General features: G+C 47.6%; 1 protein-coding gene across 3 annotated transcripts in view; it reads right to left on the reverse strand.

Moving 5' to 3' along the window:
• The window catches only part of mpp7a (MAGUK p55 scaffold protein 7a), an 87,523-nt gene that overhangs the window by 15,340 nt on the left and 52,420 nt on the right, over positions 1-19,763 (reverse strand). For 2 of the 3 annotated variants that reach the window (XM_049006123.1, XM_049006124.1), the window contains exons 7-13: positions 13,374-13,455; positions 13,129-13,214; positions 12,778-12,852; positions 11,379-11,575; positions 10,752-10,816; positions 6,296-6,310; positions 5,363-5,404 (exon numbers count right to left, since the gene is read on the reverse strand). In XM_049006123.1, the coding sequence (XP_048862080.1) occupies positions 5,363-5,404; positions 6,296-6,310; positions 10,752-10,816; positions 11,379-11,575; positions 12,778-12,852; positions 13,129-13,214; positions 13,374-13,455 (562 nt within the window). The remainder of the gene's footprint in view (positions 1-5,362; positions 5,405-6,295; positions 6,311-10,751; positions 10,817-11,378; positions 11,576-12,777; positions 12,853-13,128; positions 13,215-13,373; positions 13,456-19,763) is intronic. The other variant, XM_049006125.1, reaches the window with a different exon arrangement.

Here is a 19,763-nt window from a genome sequence, read left to right on the forward strand (position 1 = left end):
AAACAAAGAAATCAAAGATACGGTTGGAAGCGATCTACAGCACTGATTGAGGCAAAATTAAACCGAGGGGTGAAAATTAATTCGATCCAGAATGAAATGACTCAACTTTTGGACTCGCCTTAGTCATGGAACTCATACGTCTGGGTACGGAACCATTCAACAGAAGGCGGGTGGGGAAGTGGGGGCAGTCTTTGGATGGCCTGTTAATTAAAGCCAAACAGGTGTTGGATTAGGAAGAATCTGAGTTATGTGTGGTTCTGGTTTTGGGTCTACAGAGATAAATGAGGAGGAGCAATGAGGGGACAAAGAATGAGGATGTCATGTGATAACAGGACAATACAAGACCTCCTGTCTGGGAAATCTGTTCCCCCAGCCTTAACTATCAGCCGACTTCAAGCAGCATCCATAAGAGTAAACCATCTCGGTAAAACATCGGTAATTGAGGCGGCTGGCACAAGGCCCAAACAAGAATCCTCGGGTGTCATGCGTGCCATCATCTTGTGGTTTCCAGGACCAATTTCCAGTGCATTCATGTCCAGCGTCAACACAGAAGGCTAAGGATTGTGATTGTGGAGGAGGGACTTCCCTCGGGCCTCCAGGAACCACAAATACCACCCACTCACCCACCTTCCTGTTTGCAAAGACTCATGAAGCACAGAGGCGCATGGGAAAACAAGCCGTGTGAGAACGATTAGGCCGGAAGCGCACAGATGCTCAACAGGTTGAGAGGGGATGAGGGTGCATGCTTGGTGAGCACACCAAGTACAGGGAAAGCTGCTTTGTTTGAATAATGAATAAGACAACCGTAGTAGACCTGGTACGAGTCATTGGCTACAGACTGCATCACTGACTCTTAAGGGGGTGCACACTGACAAGGATGTCATCCCTGAAGATTAACACTGATGTGGCGTATACCACTATTCAAATCAAGTATGGAGCCCCCTGTTGGCTACAAACAGTCACTACAAACACAAAGTGATTTTTTTTGAGTGTGACCCCAGAAACAACAAACCGGCCCTTGCACGACATATCAGGAGTGCTCGGCACACTCGCCTTGTGCGTGTTTAATGCTGCAACACTTCATCGTCTGCAATCATGCAGCTGCAAAAATGTGGGACGCATTAAAACCTCCCCCATTACGCGTGCCAATTATATAATCCCTCGGCGGAGACTGAGATTACAAACAGAGGAGCGATTCCCCAAGCTGTCAGCCGCACAACTCCAATGATTTCGTAGGATCAAGGAGAAAAACTTAAAAGCCACCAGTGCTGATCTCCCAAGCTTTTCTGTCCTAGTTTGCCTCCCTGCGAATAAGGGAATTAAATGATAGAATTAAAGGACGGCTGCCACATGTCTGCAGTGCGGCATGTGCTGATCCGGCCCCAGCTGTCCGTCTGTCTGTCTACCTGTGTCTAAGTATCTGTGTGTGCGTGTTACACATACCCCTCTCTGGATCACTGAAGCCCAGAACTGGACAAATGCTTCCAGAAAACAGACTGACACCCACCCCCCACCACATAAACGAAGGGGTTCTGTTCTTATGGTTTAATTTAGCTGGATGGGGGGGGGTGATGGAGCCTCTTCGTGTGACCCCCATTGCTGTAGTACCACAGCCAGCTTTCATTAAAAGGTCGTTCCTCGTGATCTACCCAAACTGCAATTCTGACAGGCAGCAAGTGGTCGGTACATCCACTGCTCAGCAACCTCTGCTCTTTGAACCCCGGAGCTGTGCAACATCTGCAGGACAGCTTAAAGTGAAAGGGGGCAAGGGTACAGGAGGGTTTTCAGTGAGGTTCCTACTCCAGGTGCCCCATCCGCCGTATGGCTGGTGATCGTATTCGGGGGGAAAGCTGCCCCTTGGGCAGACCATCGTGTGGTGAGAGGCGTTTAACTAAACCCTGGGGACTGTGCTAGCTCTGCAACGCTTTATGGGCAACTCTGTTTCCGCCCAGGGGGGGCATATAAAGATCTGACGATTCCTTTTTTGTTTTTAATATTATTTTTTCCACCCTTCAGAAAACAGAAATTAAAGGCGATATCACACTGGGGAGAGAGATCACAAATGTGCTTTAAACTTTCAGGGGAGGGGCCTTCTGAGAGATTTCTAGAAAGTGTGCTATCGTGGAGAAAGGCCCCCGTCTCGAACGGAATAGCATTCAGGCCGCCCGGACAAGACATGCCGGTTTTTTTTTAATCAAATGATGTTTGTTTTTCCGCTTCCCTCTCGTCCCCAAGCTCTTCAAGGCTCAGGAATGTCTAGCCTGAAAACTGCCAAATTCACAAGGTGAGGGGGGGCTTCACCCCCCCACCGGCACAGGGAAGTGTGCAAGGGATCTCGGAGCTGGACGTGGTCCATCTCAGCCATCAGCAGTCTATAGGTTGCTTAAACAGTTGACTGATTTTTCTGTACATCCCCGCCGCCTGCCAGGAGCATGTGCATAACACACTGGCATGGGGGTTGGCACGTTGCTGGCAAAAATTCACATATTTCCATGCCTTGCTCCTAAAGAAAACATGCGCACACACACAAACACACACCCTAAAAGTACATCATGCCCAAGACCCTTGATGACAACGGTCTGTCACATCCTGGTGAAAACGCCTCTGTCCAGCTGGCGGCATTGTGTGCCTTTGGCTCCAAGATAGTTTGCAGGTCCCAATAAATAAATGCATGTAAATCTCACCCATATGGAGTCTGCATTAGCAAGGGTCACATCTAATCCTGTTAACAGAACCTAATTAACCAAAGAATTAACACACTGAGGAAAAAAAGGCTGGAGAATAACGTAATGCGGTCAAGGCAGTGCAGCCTGAAGTTTCATTTCCAAAACTCCTTTTTCAGGGATGGACGCAATTTGTGGTGGGGAGGGGGGGTGCAATGAGAGATCTTTGGGGTAAACAAATGAACAAACGAGAGGCAAAACACAAACACGGCACCCGTCGGCAGTGTGCCTTGCTGGCGCTTGGCGCAGACAAACGGATGAGGCTCCGGTCTGGGTTACCGCTGTCGAGGCGAAAGCGGAACAATCCAAAATACACAAAAGCCAAGGCCAGCGCACAGGTGGAACGAATCAATACAAACAATCGCGGTCACCTGACCCGCAGTCCTGCGACTCGAGACAAAGTGGTGCCGATACCACTGCCGTCAACAGCAACAAGCGCTCTGCAAATTGAAAACATTTCACCGTCTTGACAAAACAGATTAGTTGACGAGCCCAAAAAAAAACGAAGAATTTTAACAAATCATTTTTACTCAGAAAACACTATTCCCACTATACTTACATTTAAATTGTTTTGCCAAAGAGCAGAAAGGTTGTCTAAAGCTAAATTATCCACAGTCACAACCTGGGGCCTGATTTAATAATCTGGCTTTGCACAAAAAAACCCGACTTGTTTTTATTTTTTTCCCCTCTCCCTTCACGTCTCCCCATTTTTCCATAACAACGTGCACCTAACTGGATTTAGGGCCTGATCCCTTTCCCAGGCTTATTCCCGGCTCTGGTTATCCCAGTCTGTCATTCGGGTCGTTCGGGGAGGATTCTGCTCGACGACAGAACCGTGGCGGCACGGCTCAGACTCTTGGTCCGAGGCAGAAGGTCCAGGTCCAATCTGGATGCTGGCCCTCACTGCCCCCCACAGGCTGATTCTGCCACAGCAGCCTGATAAACCTCAGGAGCTGGTTCTTTTTACAACAATCCCACTGCGACCAGTGGTTTTTCATTCTCCGCTATACTCAGGATGTTCTAGGATGATCCAAACAAGGCATCTTAGGCTCTCCTCTGCACATCTTACAGCTCTCCTCGGCACATCTGACACATTGAAGACTACATCAGGGATGGATTTGAGCAAGGTGGGGGGGTAGAAGGTGCAGGTAAATACTCCCAAATACTCTCCCCAGAAGGCATTAAGAGTGGGGGAAAAAAAGACGTAAAACACGGCCTGGCCAGCAGACCGCGCGTTATGAGGACCTCTTGAGAGTGGCCTCGGTCTTCACCCATGCTGGGGCCATGGACAGTGGCCCAAGTGGTGCTGGCAGGTATAGTACAATGCAAAGGCTTTCCGAGGGTTTGGTTTTTATGAGTTCTCCTGGGCCTGGAAGCCACAGGGGGCGTACTAATGAAGCTAGGCATTTTGTGGAGTCGGGGCCCAGCTTGGCCGGGAAAGAGGAACAGCGGAGGTCGGGGGAATTATTGGAGAGGGGTCACGATCCGGCCGCTCGCAGAGGAAACGGCTATGCATTTGAAGGCTGCCCCAACCTGATGACATCGTACCGGACACTGGCGAGGAACCCAGAGCTTGCGCCGCAGGGGCGTGTGGATCGTGTGCAGGACCGTTTCCAGAAGCCAAGATACCGGGCAATTCCTATCGCGGCAGGGCACAGGAGACCTGACAAAGATGACCTATTAAAAACTGAGACGGTGACAAGTAGCTAGCGAGCACTGCTTGAAGCCGCTCATAACGTGAGGCTCTTTGGGAACGATGTCAGAAGCGAGAGGCTGGAAGACGGGGCTTGTGCCAGGTCCCTCAAAGGGGGTGGATACAGATGTACCATCGGAGGGACAAAACAAATGGAAACTGCCACAATTTTCGAAAGTGAAGTCATTGCAAAAGGGGGCACCATCTATGTTAAAACCAAAACTCTCTCCCCTTTGGGGGAATCTGCCCCGGATGATCAAAGCTCTCCACAAAGGGACGAGGGCAACAGACCATTAGAATCAACCAAGAAAACACATGTGAGCAGATCACTCATGAGACTCCCATATTTTTTTATGACCCCAGCCATGTAGCCCAGTCATATTCTCAGCTTCCATCTGGTCAACTTGGCAATACTTACAGCACTGGCCTCTACCAGAAGGTTATAGGGCCATATCCCCGGAGTGAGTCTATTGTTGGACCTGTGTGCGAGGTACTTAACCTCGATTACTCCAGTAAAACATCCAGATGTCTAAATGGATAAGCGTACAACTGTGACCTATATAATTCATTTAGAGTGGGGGCATAAGTTAAAAAAAAAAAACAAAAACAACAATAAATTAAAGCCTGATCTCTTAGAAATGACATTCTCCATCCAGAAGACTGACAATGTTGGGCTGAACATTAAACAGATTCTGAAGAGCTTTTAATGTCAGAAATAGTCACTGCTGGTTTATTAATGTGGACCAATAGTTGAACAAGTCAGGTAAGGGAGATCTCTGTTTGTCCATTCAGAAGCTCAGGACCAGAGGGGGGCAATGGGGAAAAGGGCACAAAGGTCTGGCCACATCAAGGGACAGCTCAGCATAAGCACTGCCAGGGGTTTTGGGGGGGGGGGGGTAGAATTGGAGGCGGGGTCAGGGGACACAGTGAAAAGCAAAAGTCTCACCTATTTGGAATCCGCTTACATAGATGCCGTTGTCAGTCTCTTCTGGTTAATGACAGAAGAGGAACACGGCAGCAGGAAAAGAAACACACAAGTTAATAGACTAGACATGATAAGCAAAGTTAAATCACACACACATACACTGACACACAGAAGAATGGACGGACGGACAGACACATGCGCACAGACAGATGCACAGAGACACAGACAGATAGACACACAGACCGTCGCCCTATCAGTCCCGCCCCAGCAGTTATTAGCATTACAGTGAAGAATGGGAAGTGATGTCAGGGTTAGTGCCAGCAAATACAGGATCAGCGTGGCCACAAGTCATGACCCCCGACCTCCTCCCACTAATGTCATGACCTGTCATCAAGTGGCGTCCATACCCTGGGTTACATGCCCGAGACACGGCTGCTCTCTAGCCGGGCAGACGTCATGGTAAACAACCAGCCTGCAGGCTTCACAGCAACCCACGCCTTGGCGACCCCCCAGACAGTCCACATTTTTGCTCCCTCCCAGTTCCCAGCCAATCAAGAACACAGAATACCTGGTACATGGTGTGCTGGGAGCAGGGAAGGAGTAGAAACATGGACCGTCTGGGGTCCCCAAAAACTGGGTTGAGAAATACTGTAGTAGAAGATTGAATACTGATCCATGTATCGGGCTGTAATTTGACTTTGCATGTCATGCAGGCCAATGGGAACCTGCATACGTCTATTAGATGGCAAGACAAACACTGAGCAGAGGTGATGTGCCCAAGCAATTGGGACAATCGGCATTCCGACAGACAGAGACACAGAGATTACGCTACACTACAATAGCTACTACAGGAACCAATCAGCACGAAGCTTCACTGTCTGGACTAAATGAGCCCAGCCAATGACAGGCCATGCATATGATCCCTTGCTAGTAAGAGGGCGGCGGTTAGTGTACCTTCAACTTCCTCCGCTGGCAGCATATGAAAAAGCACAATGGGGGAGAAATTGTTAATATTTTGCATGGAAAGGAATATTAAGGAGTGACTAGAGTGGACAAAAGAACAACCTACCACATTCAACAGCCACATCGTCTTAGAAAAGCGAGAAAGAAAAACAGGAACAGATAGAAAACAGACTGTTAAAATCTTAAGTGAAATAGTGAGGAAACATTACTCCTCTGCAAATACACCATTGATGTGGGGAAAAACAGATTAAAGAATTGTTTCTCTCTACTATTTCGACAATTGTTACTTTTGGGAATCGAAAGGAAAAACTCAGATTTCAATGTGCGTCAGAAATCCTTATTTTTTGCCAACATAATAGAAACTGATGACACAGATACACAAGGACACGCAAAGACTGTACCTTATAGAAAAGCATTACAGAATGAAGGGCAAATAGGGCAAAGAGAGGCACAGAAAGCATTACCAACAGGACACTCATGACTCACATGGCCCCCAAATCATTGACAGGCCCAAAGATGCATCCCAGGCAACAGGGGAGGGTGGGGGGTGAGTAGAAGATAAGAAGCACATGTTAGCACCCCCGTGTGTGATTCAGTCATTGTAGCTTAAGACGAAAGCAGGTATCCTGAAGCTTAATGAGTAGGGATGGATACAGGGGTGTTGCCACTAGCCACAGCTGAAAGCTAATTGGCTTCCAAAGTGTTCCTGTCCCTGCCACTCACTGTTTCTAAACATATCATTGGGTAATACAGTATGTATTAACCTCTGTAAGAATTATGGCCCTTCTTATGCCCCCAACCTTAAAAAAATACATCATGGAATCGCCTCTCTCAAAGAGTCGAGCATGTAGAGTTCAAGACCCCTGAGTTTACGCCGGGATAAGAGTACCACCATCTTTTGGAGCAGGGATCGTCATCAGAGGTCCAGTTTGGAAGGGGCTGTCTAAAGCAGTAAAGCCTTAAACTTAGTCACCTCTTCCCAAATGCACTTATAAAGGACACGTCCGATTCAACATTAAAAGAACGTTTAGGCTAAAGGACATCCGAGGAAATCTGAAACGCCATTCGTTACAGAAGAAGCTGAAGGATGACCCTCCTATGATCACTATGTTGACGAAATAAAGTTATGGACTGATGTCACTCCTCCTTTGGCTGAAGAACAGATGGGCTTTTTTATTGGAGTAGCCTCTGCTTGAATAAAATGCTAACTGGTTTCCAGGATGAGCCGACTTTTTCCAGATGACATTAAAATGGGACTTTTACATTTATCGATCCGCTCGACTGCACCGTTTATGGCCCAGGTTCTTGCACAAACCAGCGTTGCAATATGACTCCATCTGATAAGTTTACACTCCGCAAAGGGCTGGATTTGCACACCCGACTGCTATTCTCTGACCCAGAACAGCAGGCCATAGCACCGCTAAGACCTCCTGATGACTATAGTGATTTTTAAAGCCTGTCTTTTTGGATTCTGGATGACCGGAGTGGTCATGGTCCAGGAAAGACAACAGTACCCAGGGAGGCCAAGCCTCCTTCCTTAGGGCAAAGTGCAGCTTCTCTGAGGTGTTTGCCAGCAGGTTGCTTGATCCCTAAAAATAAGTTTAAATCCTCCATCGGATAAGGATGGCATCCTCCAATCACTGGTCTTAGAAGCAGTTTAGATATACACCGTAGTGGACTGACGGGGGGGGGGTGGCTCATAAATCAGGGAACCATCTAGGAACATTAAACCCCACCGTAACTCCTGAAGACCACTGTAATTCCTTAAAAGCTTCAGTCAGAAAGGTTTGCTAAATAAACACTTGGTCAGTTCAGGTTTTGGTTGAAAATGATAATAAAACAGCTGGACATTTGACAAATAGTTTTATACATTAACATGCAGTATGGAAGGAGGTCAGACAGGACTGTGGTCAGATAACTTACCTTTCAAATAACTTAAACAGAAGTAGGACGAAGGTGCACGCATGGGCACATTGTTTATTTTGTCATTTTAAAGGGTACATTGACCCCCTGCCCAAACCGGCGTGCCTTCACCTTCCAAAGCCTCTTCCGGAAAAAGCGGAAGTGCCTTAACCGGACTGAAATGCATCAGTCAGTTTTTTGCGAGCCTGTGGTAATGACACGGAGCCAAAACAGGTAGCCGTAAAAACTGAATTTTTTTTTTAAATCTGACGCACTTGAGACAAGACGCCCCCCCCCCAATCCCACTGCATATGGCTGAAGCTTGTTCACAAGCTGTTACATATGATACAAGCCCCATTGCCCATTATCTCCCGAAGGGTCCGCTTCCTTTGGCAGGCAGGCAGTCGGCACGACACTGAGCAGCCTGCCATCGTGCCCCCTCACGAGTCGGCAGTCGGCACCACGACCTGTTAAAAATCTGTATTTAAAAATCCCAGAATTCCAAAAAATATCAGCAGCTTTGATCTGCTAATTTTGTATGGAAAGAAAAGTGTTTCCATTGCTACAGGAAAAGTTATATTATTTTGCTATTAAACATTGTCAGGTTAGGAATGCTCAAATTTGGTGCTTTATACACTTTTACACTTTATATACTTTTTAAACTTTGCCTCTACTGAGTTTCTAAAGTATGTTTCCAGTGCACCAGTTTTAGAATCACAAGCCTGCTTCTGCTCTACACTGAAGTTCAGAGAAATCATCCATCAATTTTCGGGAACACTCAGTCTCATTAATATTGTGTATAACTAAATGATTCCCGTATTTCTTTTTAATGACCCAGCTACTGTTAGCATACCGCAGTTCTTGGTAATGTTGGGAAGATGGATTGGGGCTGATCCGTCTCATTAATATCACAGTGGACCGAAGGCCACTCACACACCAGTGTAACGCCTACGGCATTCGCCGCAATCCCACACGAAGGTGGACTGGTCTGGAATCAGCCATCCTGCTCCATCAGCCGCCGTAACTTGGATGTTTCCTGTTGCCAGGAACAAGCCCATAGGGAGGGTGCTGTTATGTCACCCTCCTGCTGGAATGTCAGCCTCCTGCTGATTTGGGACCCCGTCCTTTACCCGGAGGGCCAATGTGGCTACCGCCGGAACCTTCCATCTGCTTAGCGGCTGAATTTATGGTGACAGACACAACGCGAAAGGGCCCCTCGCCTGACAGGGGTTACATTACACCAAGCCATGGCTGATCTGTTTGGTAGCAAGGCACTCGGGGATATTGTGGCTCCTGAACCAAAGTCCAAGGGTACCAGGAACACGATTCCAGCCAGTTGGTCTAGGATCCTTTTGCTTTCACAAAAAACAACATAATCCTCCTCTTTTTCACTGGAGCCACACAAGCCCAGGAATTTTCACATCGTGACATCTCACAATTCCAGGCACTCCGTAAAACGTTAACGTGCCAAGACGAGATCAGCTTCATATCTCGGGGGGGGGGAGTTGTGGCAAGGGGGCATCGTACCCGTGTCAGGCCACATGGCCATTTCCCATCGACGGGAAATTTGCAGGATGCAAATCACAACTTCTACACATACAAACCATAAGTCTGAGTGTAAAGCGAAGAGGTCTGCGAAGAGATGTTCAGCCGCGGAATTTCAGACCTGGACTGCTTTTCTGGGTCTTTGGATATGAACTGTAGCGCGAATGAGACAGGGTTAGCAGCAGGGAGATGGATGCCACTCTTTGCAGCCCGAAGGATAATAAATGGTCAGGGAAGCCTGATGAATTTTAAGTGATTCTTTAAATAAATAAATGTGGGTTTCATTAGCAGTTTTTCTTTTGATGATCTCAGATCTTTTGTTTCAGAAGAAAAAAATTATTTTGCTATGTTCCCTAAATTTAGGAATACTCCAAGTTATTTGCATTGTTTGTTTAAACAAATATACTGTTATTGTTAAAAATGTCCTGTTTTATGTTAAGAAAAAAATTAATTAACTGACAATAGCGACTGAATCTTGTGTAGCATCAACTGAATTCTGCATAAAGACAGACTAACATCATTGGATCTGGTGGTAAGTGATTAAATCTGTACATACCACATAAAACCCAAATTAAATCCTGTGCTAAACGTATCTTCCATATCTGAGCTGAATTAGTATTTACTGCTAATTAAATAAAATTTGTCGGGTGGAATCCCAGCTATTCCTCACATGAAAGATGAAAGTGAGACAGAATCATGCTACAGTTTGGATTAGAACTCAAATACTGTTATCCAATTAAATTAATCTTGGATGTGGTTTGTCCTTAAGGTGGCTGCGGGGTGTGGTTTGGGGAAAAATATGCATGGCTGAATTCCACTGGTGAGACAGACATCAAAATGTGAAAGATGGACGTAGCGGCGCTTAAGATGAAAGCAGTATTGACCATTTATGCGCTTAGCAGGTGTGTTGACACGTTCTCTGTGCCGCAGCACCTGCTACACTGGGGAGAACGGTCGCCCTGGGAATGTAGCACCTGCATCACATGACATATGAGCTTACATGATCTTCGGTTGGAGACCTTCTGGGGCTGGGCAAGGACTCCCGGCCGGCAAAGTGCAAACCTCCTGCAGGAAGAGTAAGAGAACCACAATAAAACCATCAAGCTTTCACAGCCCACCTGGGATTAATAAACACGTTTCTGCCACCATGCCGAGAACGTTCTTAAATATCCATGAAAAGCGGGGAGTCGGACACCAACACAATGCCTCCTATTCAAAGGCCCCTGAAATAAATCTGCCGGCTTTGAGGTTTTGGGCCCCATTTGGTGCCAAGACATCGCCCCGGCCCCCGAGCTCTGCATTGCACATCAGCGGACGGCCTGAAACTCGCCACCGACGCACCTCTTTTCCATACGCGCCTTGTCCAAAGTGGACCAGTACCAGTGCTATCATTTTCTGTCATTACTCATTCCAGGCCAGACGCGCACGGAAATCCAAAGTATTTTGGCAGTGATGCTAGTAGACTCATCACTCTTATTGTCATGAGTCAAACAGCGTCAGGTTGGCCTGGACATATAACTGGGGGAGGTGGGGGGTGCGGTCTACACTGCCCTTGTTTCTGAGGAGCTGGTTGACTCCCCCCGATGGACAGTGTAGAAGAAAGCAGAGGTATCCCCTGGAATCTCACCTTTCCTGAAATTGCTTGGAGGGGATGAGGCCAGCACGGGGGTTGGCATCGCCCTCATGCCTGGCCTGCCACCAGGTGGCGTCATCTTGACTCATGATCTGAAGAACATCTCCCTTCTTGAATGCCAAGCCGGCCTCTTTGCAAGGGATGGCTTTGTCCTCACTGGGGTCAAAGTCGAAGAGGGATTTGACGAACATCTGGAGGACAGTGAGAGAGATGCCAGTGGAATGATTTGCGGAGGATCGCCTTCGGTGGGCCACAGTGACATCAAGGCATGACTGGAGGACACCGGACCCCCAAGGCAGCCTGATGCCCAGCGGCAGATCAGGGAACCCCTACTCCCTGACTGCATTACCTTCCATCAAGTGTGATTAACGGGTACTGTATCAGTTATAACATTCACTGCTGTCTCATTCCACCAGGATTCGGAAATGGAATCAGACCACGATTCTCGGTGAAGCAGGATAGCATTTCCCGATCTGAGAGCTCCGCTTTGGCCCACTTTTCCGGATTTTTCCGAACCCGAGGCATTGCAGAATGTTGATGAATCCGGGCAGTGCGGGGGACAAACAAAAAACGTTGACGGTAACAGTGTACAGCGCGCTCAGACAGAGCTGTCATGGTGAATTACGGGGTATGCGGCTGCCAACAACCCCAAGATGGAGAGACTTTGGATGAGGGTGGTGGGGGGGGGGGGGCTCAGGATGGTTTATTTCAAGGACTCATGGGGCCACATGTGCCACGTGCCGAAACCCGGCTGGAATTGGGGTGGTTGGTGGTGGGTGGGGGGAGGGGAGGATTTGTTTGGGTGTGCGCCGACAGCGAACAGCTGAAAGCGGTGATAGATTCCTACTGAAAGCTGCCCGCCCTGCTTCTACATGCGAACCTGGTATTTATTGTACAAAAAGTGTGCTGAAAGCAAGGAGGGGGGCTGTGTCACATAGGGCAGGCGAAAAATCTGCAAATGCAAAAATCTAACTAAAGACAGACAAGCAATAGAGCCCTGACAACAAGAAGGCACGCAAACACACACATTGTTTTCTCTATTCTAACTGCTGCATCTATGCTTTAGAGAGGTGTGTCACAGGTGCTTTGGGAAAAGCACTGACACATGGAAGAGCCCAGCCCACCCCCTCCACCGTCTGACCACAGATACACACACAGAGGGCCACCACAAAGGTCATAGACCCCAGGCCTCACCATCATTTCTCAACTGGCAGCCACCCCCACCCTGAAAGCAATGGCCGCAAGGGGGGGGATCACTTTCACCAGGAAATAAGCCAGCCTATTCCCAGTTGGGGCCCCGGAACTAGTGAGTAGGAGAGTAACCTCCATTCCAGCCAATAAGCAGCACATGCATGTGTAACACAATCAATATAATCTCTGCAGCAGGACTCACCTTCGGCTGCCGGTCTGGGGCATCCTCCTTGATGCCTGGGATTATTTTGAAAGTGATGGCCCCCTGGGACTGAGCCTGAAAGTGGGGGTGGGGGGACAGAGGGAAAGAAGAGCTATGGTTAATTCTCCCTGATTTGGCATAAATATCAACAAGAGAAACCCATGAAAAGCAATGTTGTTTTTCATCAGCAATTATCAGGGCAGGACTACTCTGGTCAAAGGGGATTTGGATGTAGGAAGACCACATGGAGAAAAGATGAGAAGCAGAGAGACTGTGCTTCCCTGAACCATTGGGGCTTCCAGTGGTGGAAATTAAAGGGAGATCGAAGGCATCAGCAGCATAGGTGTTTACCAGAATGTGGATGATCTCCTCCGGCTTCTTGTCGTCCACTGGAATTCCGTTGACTTCCTTGAGCTCATCCCCAACGTGGATCAGACCTTTTTGGCAGGGACAACCAGGAAGCAGAGTCAGTGAGCACAGATGAGATAGAAACAGGACAACATAGTAGATCTGTATGATTTTCCCACAAACATACAGCTGGTCAGGAGAAATTAATCAATCTGAAGACCCATAACTCCTCTTCAGGGTCAACTTACCACTTCTGTCAGCTGCCCCGCCCCTCATTATCCGGGCTACGACAATGGCTCCTGTGCACTCATCCCTTTTTATTGTGGCCCCCTGGAGCAAGAAAAGATGGAGGGGAAGGGGGAGATACAATGACATCACAGCAAACCATTTAAAAAGTCACACTGACCTTCGAGCCAGGAAGCACAAGGCACAAAGACTGGGGAAATCTCGCGCAAAACCCTAACCCATCATGAGACAATTCGACAGATGGATTAAAAAAAAAAAACATTTAGACAGTAGCTGGAACAGGATCTAGCTTCTTCCCTCAACAGCCTAACGGAGCTTTTGTACAATCAAGAAGGTGATGAAGTATGAACAATGATGGAACTGCAGACAAGAGACTAATAATGGTGTGACTTCATTTCACCTCCGGCGGCTTGCGTCATGCAGCCAAGCTATCAACCATTCTATAAGGTTCACCTGCCAAGCCTGTGAATCAGCAGAGCCAAAACAGAGGCCTTGGGGAGGAGCGGGGGAAAGCTACCTGGTTTATGTAGAGTTTCAGACAGACAGAGCTAAAACGACTTAATTGATATCATTAAACCCCCTATTGGTCACATCTAATCACTTGCCTCAAGGTCTTTTTAAACGGGTGACGAATTAAAGAGAAGCTCCTGATGGAAAGCTCAGCGACCGCTTGGCTCAGGGACAAAGAGGCGGGATCTGCAGCTAATCGAGTCATTAGGGTGAATGAGGAGGGCAAGACCTCTGCTGGGGGGGGGGGGGGGAATCAAGTGGGAGGGGGCACCTGTCAGACCTCCCCTTTGGGCTCAGACACTAATGATAACTTCAAGCAGCTGGCCAGGTCAAAATGGGGAGCCATCAGAAAACAAGGATTAAATTAATCAGCTGAAAGCAAAGAGAAGAGGGAAATAAATACACCATTGTATGCAGCTGGGGGGCAGAGTGTGGTTTCGGAGACCCCCCCCCCTCCCAGCAATAGTCAAACAGTCACCTTTCCCTTGAAGGGGGTAATGGATGGAGGTCGGTCACACTAGCCTGGCCGAAAAACCCATAAACAATGGTCCCCCCCCTCCCCCCCTAACTGGGACATCAGGACATGATTAAAAGGAGATAGAAACAGCAAGGTAATTTGGAATCAAGCTGCCCCAATTAAGACTGCAAAGAAGTAATGGGAGATGTAAGGTGATACAGGAAGAGTAAACAATGAAGGAGACTTCTCAAAAGCTCCTGTTGGTCTCAAAGGAGCAGCGTCATGGGATCTGGCTATACTCCTGGGGGTCAGCTGAGAGGTATGATGAGCTGGCACTCAAATCACACATCCAGATTCAGGATCCGGGATCCTATAGCCAGGAGTAGCTCCTCAACCGTGAACAACCAGTCCCCCCAGACCCCAGCCATCGGCTCAAAGAATTAAGAGGTGATGACTGGTAGGGCAGGAAACCCCTGCCTGTACTCTACAGAAGCTGCTGAAGTAACGAGGGCTTCATATCCCTCTTGCTCAATCAGTCTACCTGCCACCCAATCAATCAGGCACAGTTTCAGAAGCCACCCCCCTGGGAGCCGCCTCCACCCCCACCCTCACCCCAACTCTTGACCCGGCGTGTGTTGCCACTACATCATTAAACCATAAGTTGCCCACATGGGGAATCTCTAACACATCTTGCACAACTCCCCAGGCACAAATCAGCTTTCTGGAGGTCTCTCTCTCACACACAAATGTCCCGCTCCTTGGAAATGCAGGTATGTGTGGATTTCAGACTCCTACACACCCTCTTCCCCTTCCATTCCCAACCAAAGTCAAGGTTGTGCTATTGACTCCATGGAATAGGAAACTTGACGTTGCTTGACCAGAATAGGAGGGAGGTAAAATAATTCTTGGTTTCCACCAGCTCCTGGGGGTCGGGACAAGGGCTAACCTGCAGTGATCAATGGCGCTCAAATTTGGTTGACAGCCATCTTTTACCACTTGAGGATACCTGGAAGTAGTTTTCTGCCCCAAAACTCATGAGGGTTGGGTAGCATGGGTGACCAGCAACAACCTTGACAGGCCACTTGAGCATCCTTTGCCCAAGTGGGGTGTCATAGACCAAATGAAGCATGGCAGCCCAAACAACCTTGATGGACCACTCAAGCACACTTGGTGGTAGCCCCAACTGAAAACTCTCGTAAATGACCAACATTTGACAAATGCGAGGACAGCCATAAGTCATAGTAGGCGCATAACTACAAGCATAGATGTTTCTCTAAGAGGCAAGATTGCCCCATGGTTCTCATGAAGACATGCTAACAGGAGGGGAGGGGGTGACAAACTTTGTTTCCCATCCAGGTACTACAGAGTTCAAGCTCCATAGTGATCCTAAAAATACACATCACATAAAACCAACAGACTCACAAAAACCAGTAGAGAACAAACAACCCTCTTTATGGAAGAGTACTTTAAGAGTACTTTTAAGCACAGAGTTCAATTACTCATCCGTAATGCTATCTGGGGCAGTATGATCAGGTCCATATGTACGTGGCACTTGGAGAACCGTAACCGCGTTGAAGAACACATAAAGGCTTCTGATTGTTATTTTAGGCCCGGCCAAAAATCTATATCTTAATCTCCTCAGTGCAATTGAGAATCAGAGAAGCATTCATCTTTATCAAACCGCAGTACTGTGGAAATGCTACAGATAGAGTGGGAGGGAACATGGACGTGGCACTTAAGTGCTTGATGACAAACGGCTGACACTTCTCATATTTTCTGACTGAACTGAGAGAGCAGGGAACAAGAGGTGGTGGTTGAGTCTGTGTGCATCCCATGACGAGAGTCTGGACGAGCAATTCTGTAACTTATCTGTCCCTGCAGATACAAGGTGTCTATGTATGTGTGTATAAATACACACAAACAGACAGATCTTTCAGTCCTCTCACATCCTCACCTACCCTATTTAAAACGACAAAAAAGCCTAGTGAAAATGTTCCAACAAATTGTTTTCGAGTTTTATTATCCAACAGCAGATTTTTTTTCCCCAAATATGGTTCAAAAGTGGATAGGAAAACACATACATGCTCACACAGGTAGAGGAAAATCAGTAGAGACTCGGCAAATTCAACACCTTCAGTCTCCTGCATGAAACAAGACCTGAGTCCCTCACACCTGACTCTTACTGGCTGGTCCATAACTGAAGGACAGCAGTCAGACTGCTCCAGAGCATGGAGTCTGAACCGGCGGAGCTCGTTCCCATACCAGCAGGGGGCAGTGTATGTGGGGACGTCACATAAACATTCTTCCCTCTCGACTGAGGAAGGAAAAGACAACAGCCTGAACAGCACTTGTTTTGTCACAAATATTTAGTGGTGAAGTGTGATGGTGGTGATAAGCTTTCTGAACGGAGGAACAAATTCATGCCAACATTCCAGATGTTAACGGGAGGACAAAAAAGACCTGAAATCCCAAAATAAAAAATAACCCACAAATGCATCTTCATTTACACCTACCTAAGTTACTCAAATTTTGGGTCAATTACAAAAAATGACTATAAAATGAGCCATCACATTTTTAAGTTATTTTAGGATATCTTGAAATTCCATAGGTGAAAAACCCAAGGCGGCATGTGGGGAACCTTAGAGAGACTTTGTGTAGAGGCGGACAGCCAAAGAGAGGCGTGATTATCTCTGCTAGGAGAAAATCATGGAGCAGAAAGCGGAGCGTTTTCAGCTAAATGATTTTTATAAGTTCATTCCACGAGGGTGTCGTTATGGACAGCTGACCTGTAGCCCGACCCCCCCTCCCCCAACCTGTTTTATTAAACAACTATATATTACAACTAATAAAATCTCTTCTAGAGTTTCCCCCCTTTATTTCCATAACCTGAGTCCTAACCTTGGCTGTAATTAACAAGTATTATGATAAAAAAGAAAATTGCAGGTCATTATCATGATAATTATGAGGAAATTCGTGCGAAAGGCTGCCAGGTACTGGTAATAAAAAGCAGGGACGAGAGAGTCCCCGATTAATTTCTCCGGTCGCCGCGAGGGCTTTGCAGAAGTCCAGTGATCACGTGGCGCTTGTAAAAACATATCTGGCTGCACGCCTTGCCGGCATGGGATGGGGATTCCTGCTAGCACGTGTACGCTTCACGTGCCCTGCAACGGCGGTCGCCAATAAGTCCCCAAGACGGTGACGTGTCTACAGCAAAATGATCCATCACAGAAAACACCATTTTTGGCAGGAGGCCTCAGCCAATCAGGATCACAATAGGAAATAACGATCACAGGCATCATGTACCTAAGAATTTGTGGGTGCTGGGGGAGTGTTGTGGGTGTTTGTGAGCGCAAGAGCAAATGACAATGGAGTTTTCCATACACCTAAACTTCCAGCCTGCTGAGTTCAGTCAGTGCCAAATCCCCCAGTCCCGCCAGTCAAACAAAACCAGTACCCTGCTTACTGTCAATACAAACCAGTCCCCGGTCAACTTACCTTGTCGTCCGGCGCTTTTCTGGAAGGCTCCGCACACCCAAACTAGGCGTTATACCAACAGCCAGGTAACTGCCCTACGAGCATGCCGCAGATGACAGGCAAGGTCCGGCGAAGTGCCCAGACCCCGAAAACGTCATGGCATTTCTTCCAGGGCCATGCACTCACGCAGGAAATCAACAGTAACTTAATTGTTGTTCAAAAACCCGCTGTCGGGTGGCAGACAGAGCTCCTCGCCACAATCCCAGCGTGGAGAGGGCAGTTCATTAGGACATCGAAGGCTCTTCCTTCTACTGACACTTTGCACTTTGGTCATGTGCCCTTACAATACTCCCTAGCATCACTCCTGTATACTTACATTCCCAATTTATTTATTTCACCCCTTATTCAATCCCATGCTGCTTCTGCTAGTAGGTAGACAGCCCAATGTAAGCGAGTGTAAAAATGTGTGTAAAATTTCGTGCAGATATTTTCAAGTCGCCTCGAAATTGTCTTACATGTTGTGCGCTATACTGAGGCACACCAACCAAAACAAAGTCCTATACTTAGCCATTACAGGGCTTTCAGATTCTGACTTTGCTGCACACCTTCAACCCAGTTAGCGTGAGCTGATTGGCTTCCAGAGTGTTCCCTTCCTTATCACTTACTAATTCAAAAAAGTATCATTGGCTAATGATAAAGTTGGCCCCTCAACGTAAATTATGACCCCTCTTATGCTCCCATCCAAGAACCGGTGCTGGGCTGAGGCTATTTCCACTGCAATGCTGGAAAGCGTTATCCGGCCCGGCTAATAGCACACTTTATTCAGGCAGGATGTGGTCACGCGTGCCTCTGTTCACTCGGTCGCCCGCTCAGCTGACAGCTGAGACTTCTGGAGCACATAAAATGTGGTTGGTGTGGAAACCACGCTAATATCCATAGCAAGAAATGTGATACACATTATACATTATACACAGATATAGGCGATACCGGGCAGCATGTAAAACACCACACCTTTAAATCATAACCGCCATCGTTCTGTCAAGTCCCAAAAAACAAGTTACATCAGTCCCATCTCTGGTTTTTCCCCTTTGGGGTTACACTGATAATCCCATATCTAACAAAAGTGATGAGTCAGCTTCAGCAAGTCAACAGGGAAGAATCGCTACCTCTATCCATCCTTAGCCAAACCCCAGCAATATTCCATTAATAAAAACACACGGCCCCATGCTCTGAACCCAAAACGTAATTATATAATTTCACTGACATCCGAGCTAATAAATGACGAGATTTTGCTTTCAGGCAGGAGAGCAGGACTTTGGGGAAAGATCCCGGAGCTTAAAGCTTTTTCGGATCACAGACATACGGCTAGGAATCGTGGCCTAAAAAACGACAGCAATTAATCAGCGCTACTGAGCAAGACCCGCTTGACCAATCACCATTAAGGTAATGGATGAGTCACGGCAAGGCTCCCCTCCCACCCACTCCTCCGCACCAAAGACAGAGCCAAAATATCCAAGGCTATACCCTCTGAGTGGAAAAGAAAAATAAAAATTACGGCGTTTTGCTATTGTGGGCTCGTTATGATGTCAACTTCGAAAATCTCAGACTGATTGAGGCGAATTGCGAGTTAAAGGGCACATCAAGACTAATTTTTCCGTCAGCGAGAGAGAAGCACGCTCCATCAGGGGCTACAGCAGGGAGACTCCATGAAAACACCAGCGGGAACTTTGACTCCGACTTCAGAGCTGCGCTGACAGTCAAATGTTTCCATTATTTTCCCCAGACTGGACATGAACAGGCCTGCGTCCGGCGGCAGAATTCAGAGGCACAGTGAGGTCAGATCATCCGAGGTGGATATTCCTCTGTGGGGCTGTCCTGAGGACTTGGGGTAGTCGTGTAGTGCACAATTCATGAACGCCGACAGACGGCGGAATGTTGGGTTGTGACAGGA

This window comes from Brienomyrus brachyistius, chromosome 1, assembly GCF_023856365.1.
Source record: "Brienomyrus brachyistius isolate T26 chromosome 1, BBRACH_0.4, whole genome shotgun sequence".
Taxonomy (NCBI): Eukaryota; Metazoa; Chordata; class Actinopteri; order Osteoglossiformes; family Mormyridae; genus Brienomyrus; species Brienomyrus brachyistius.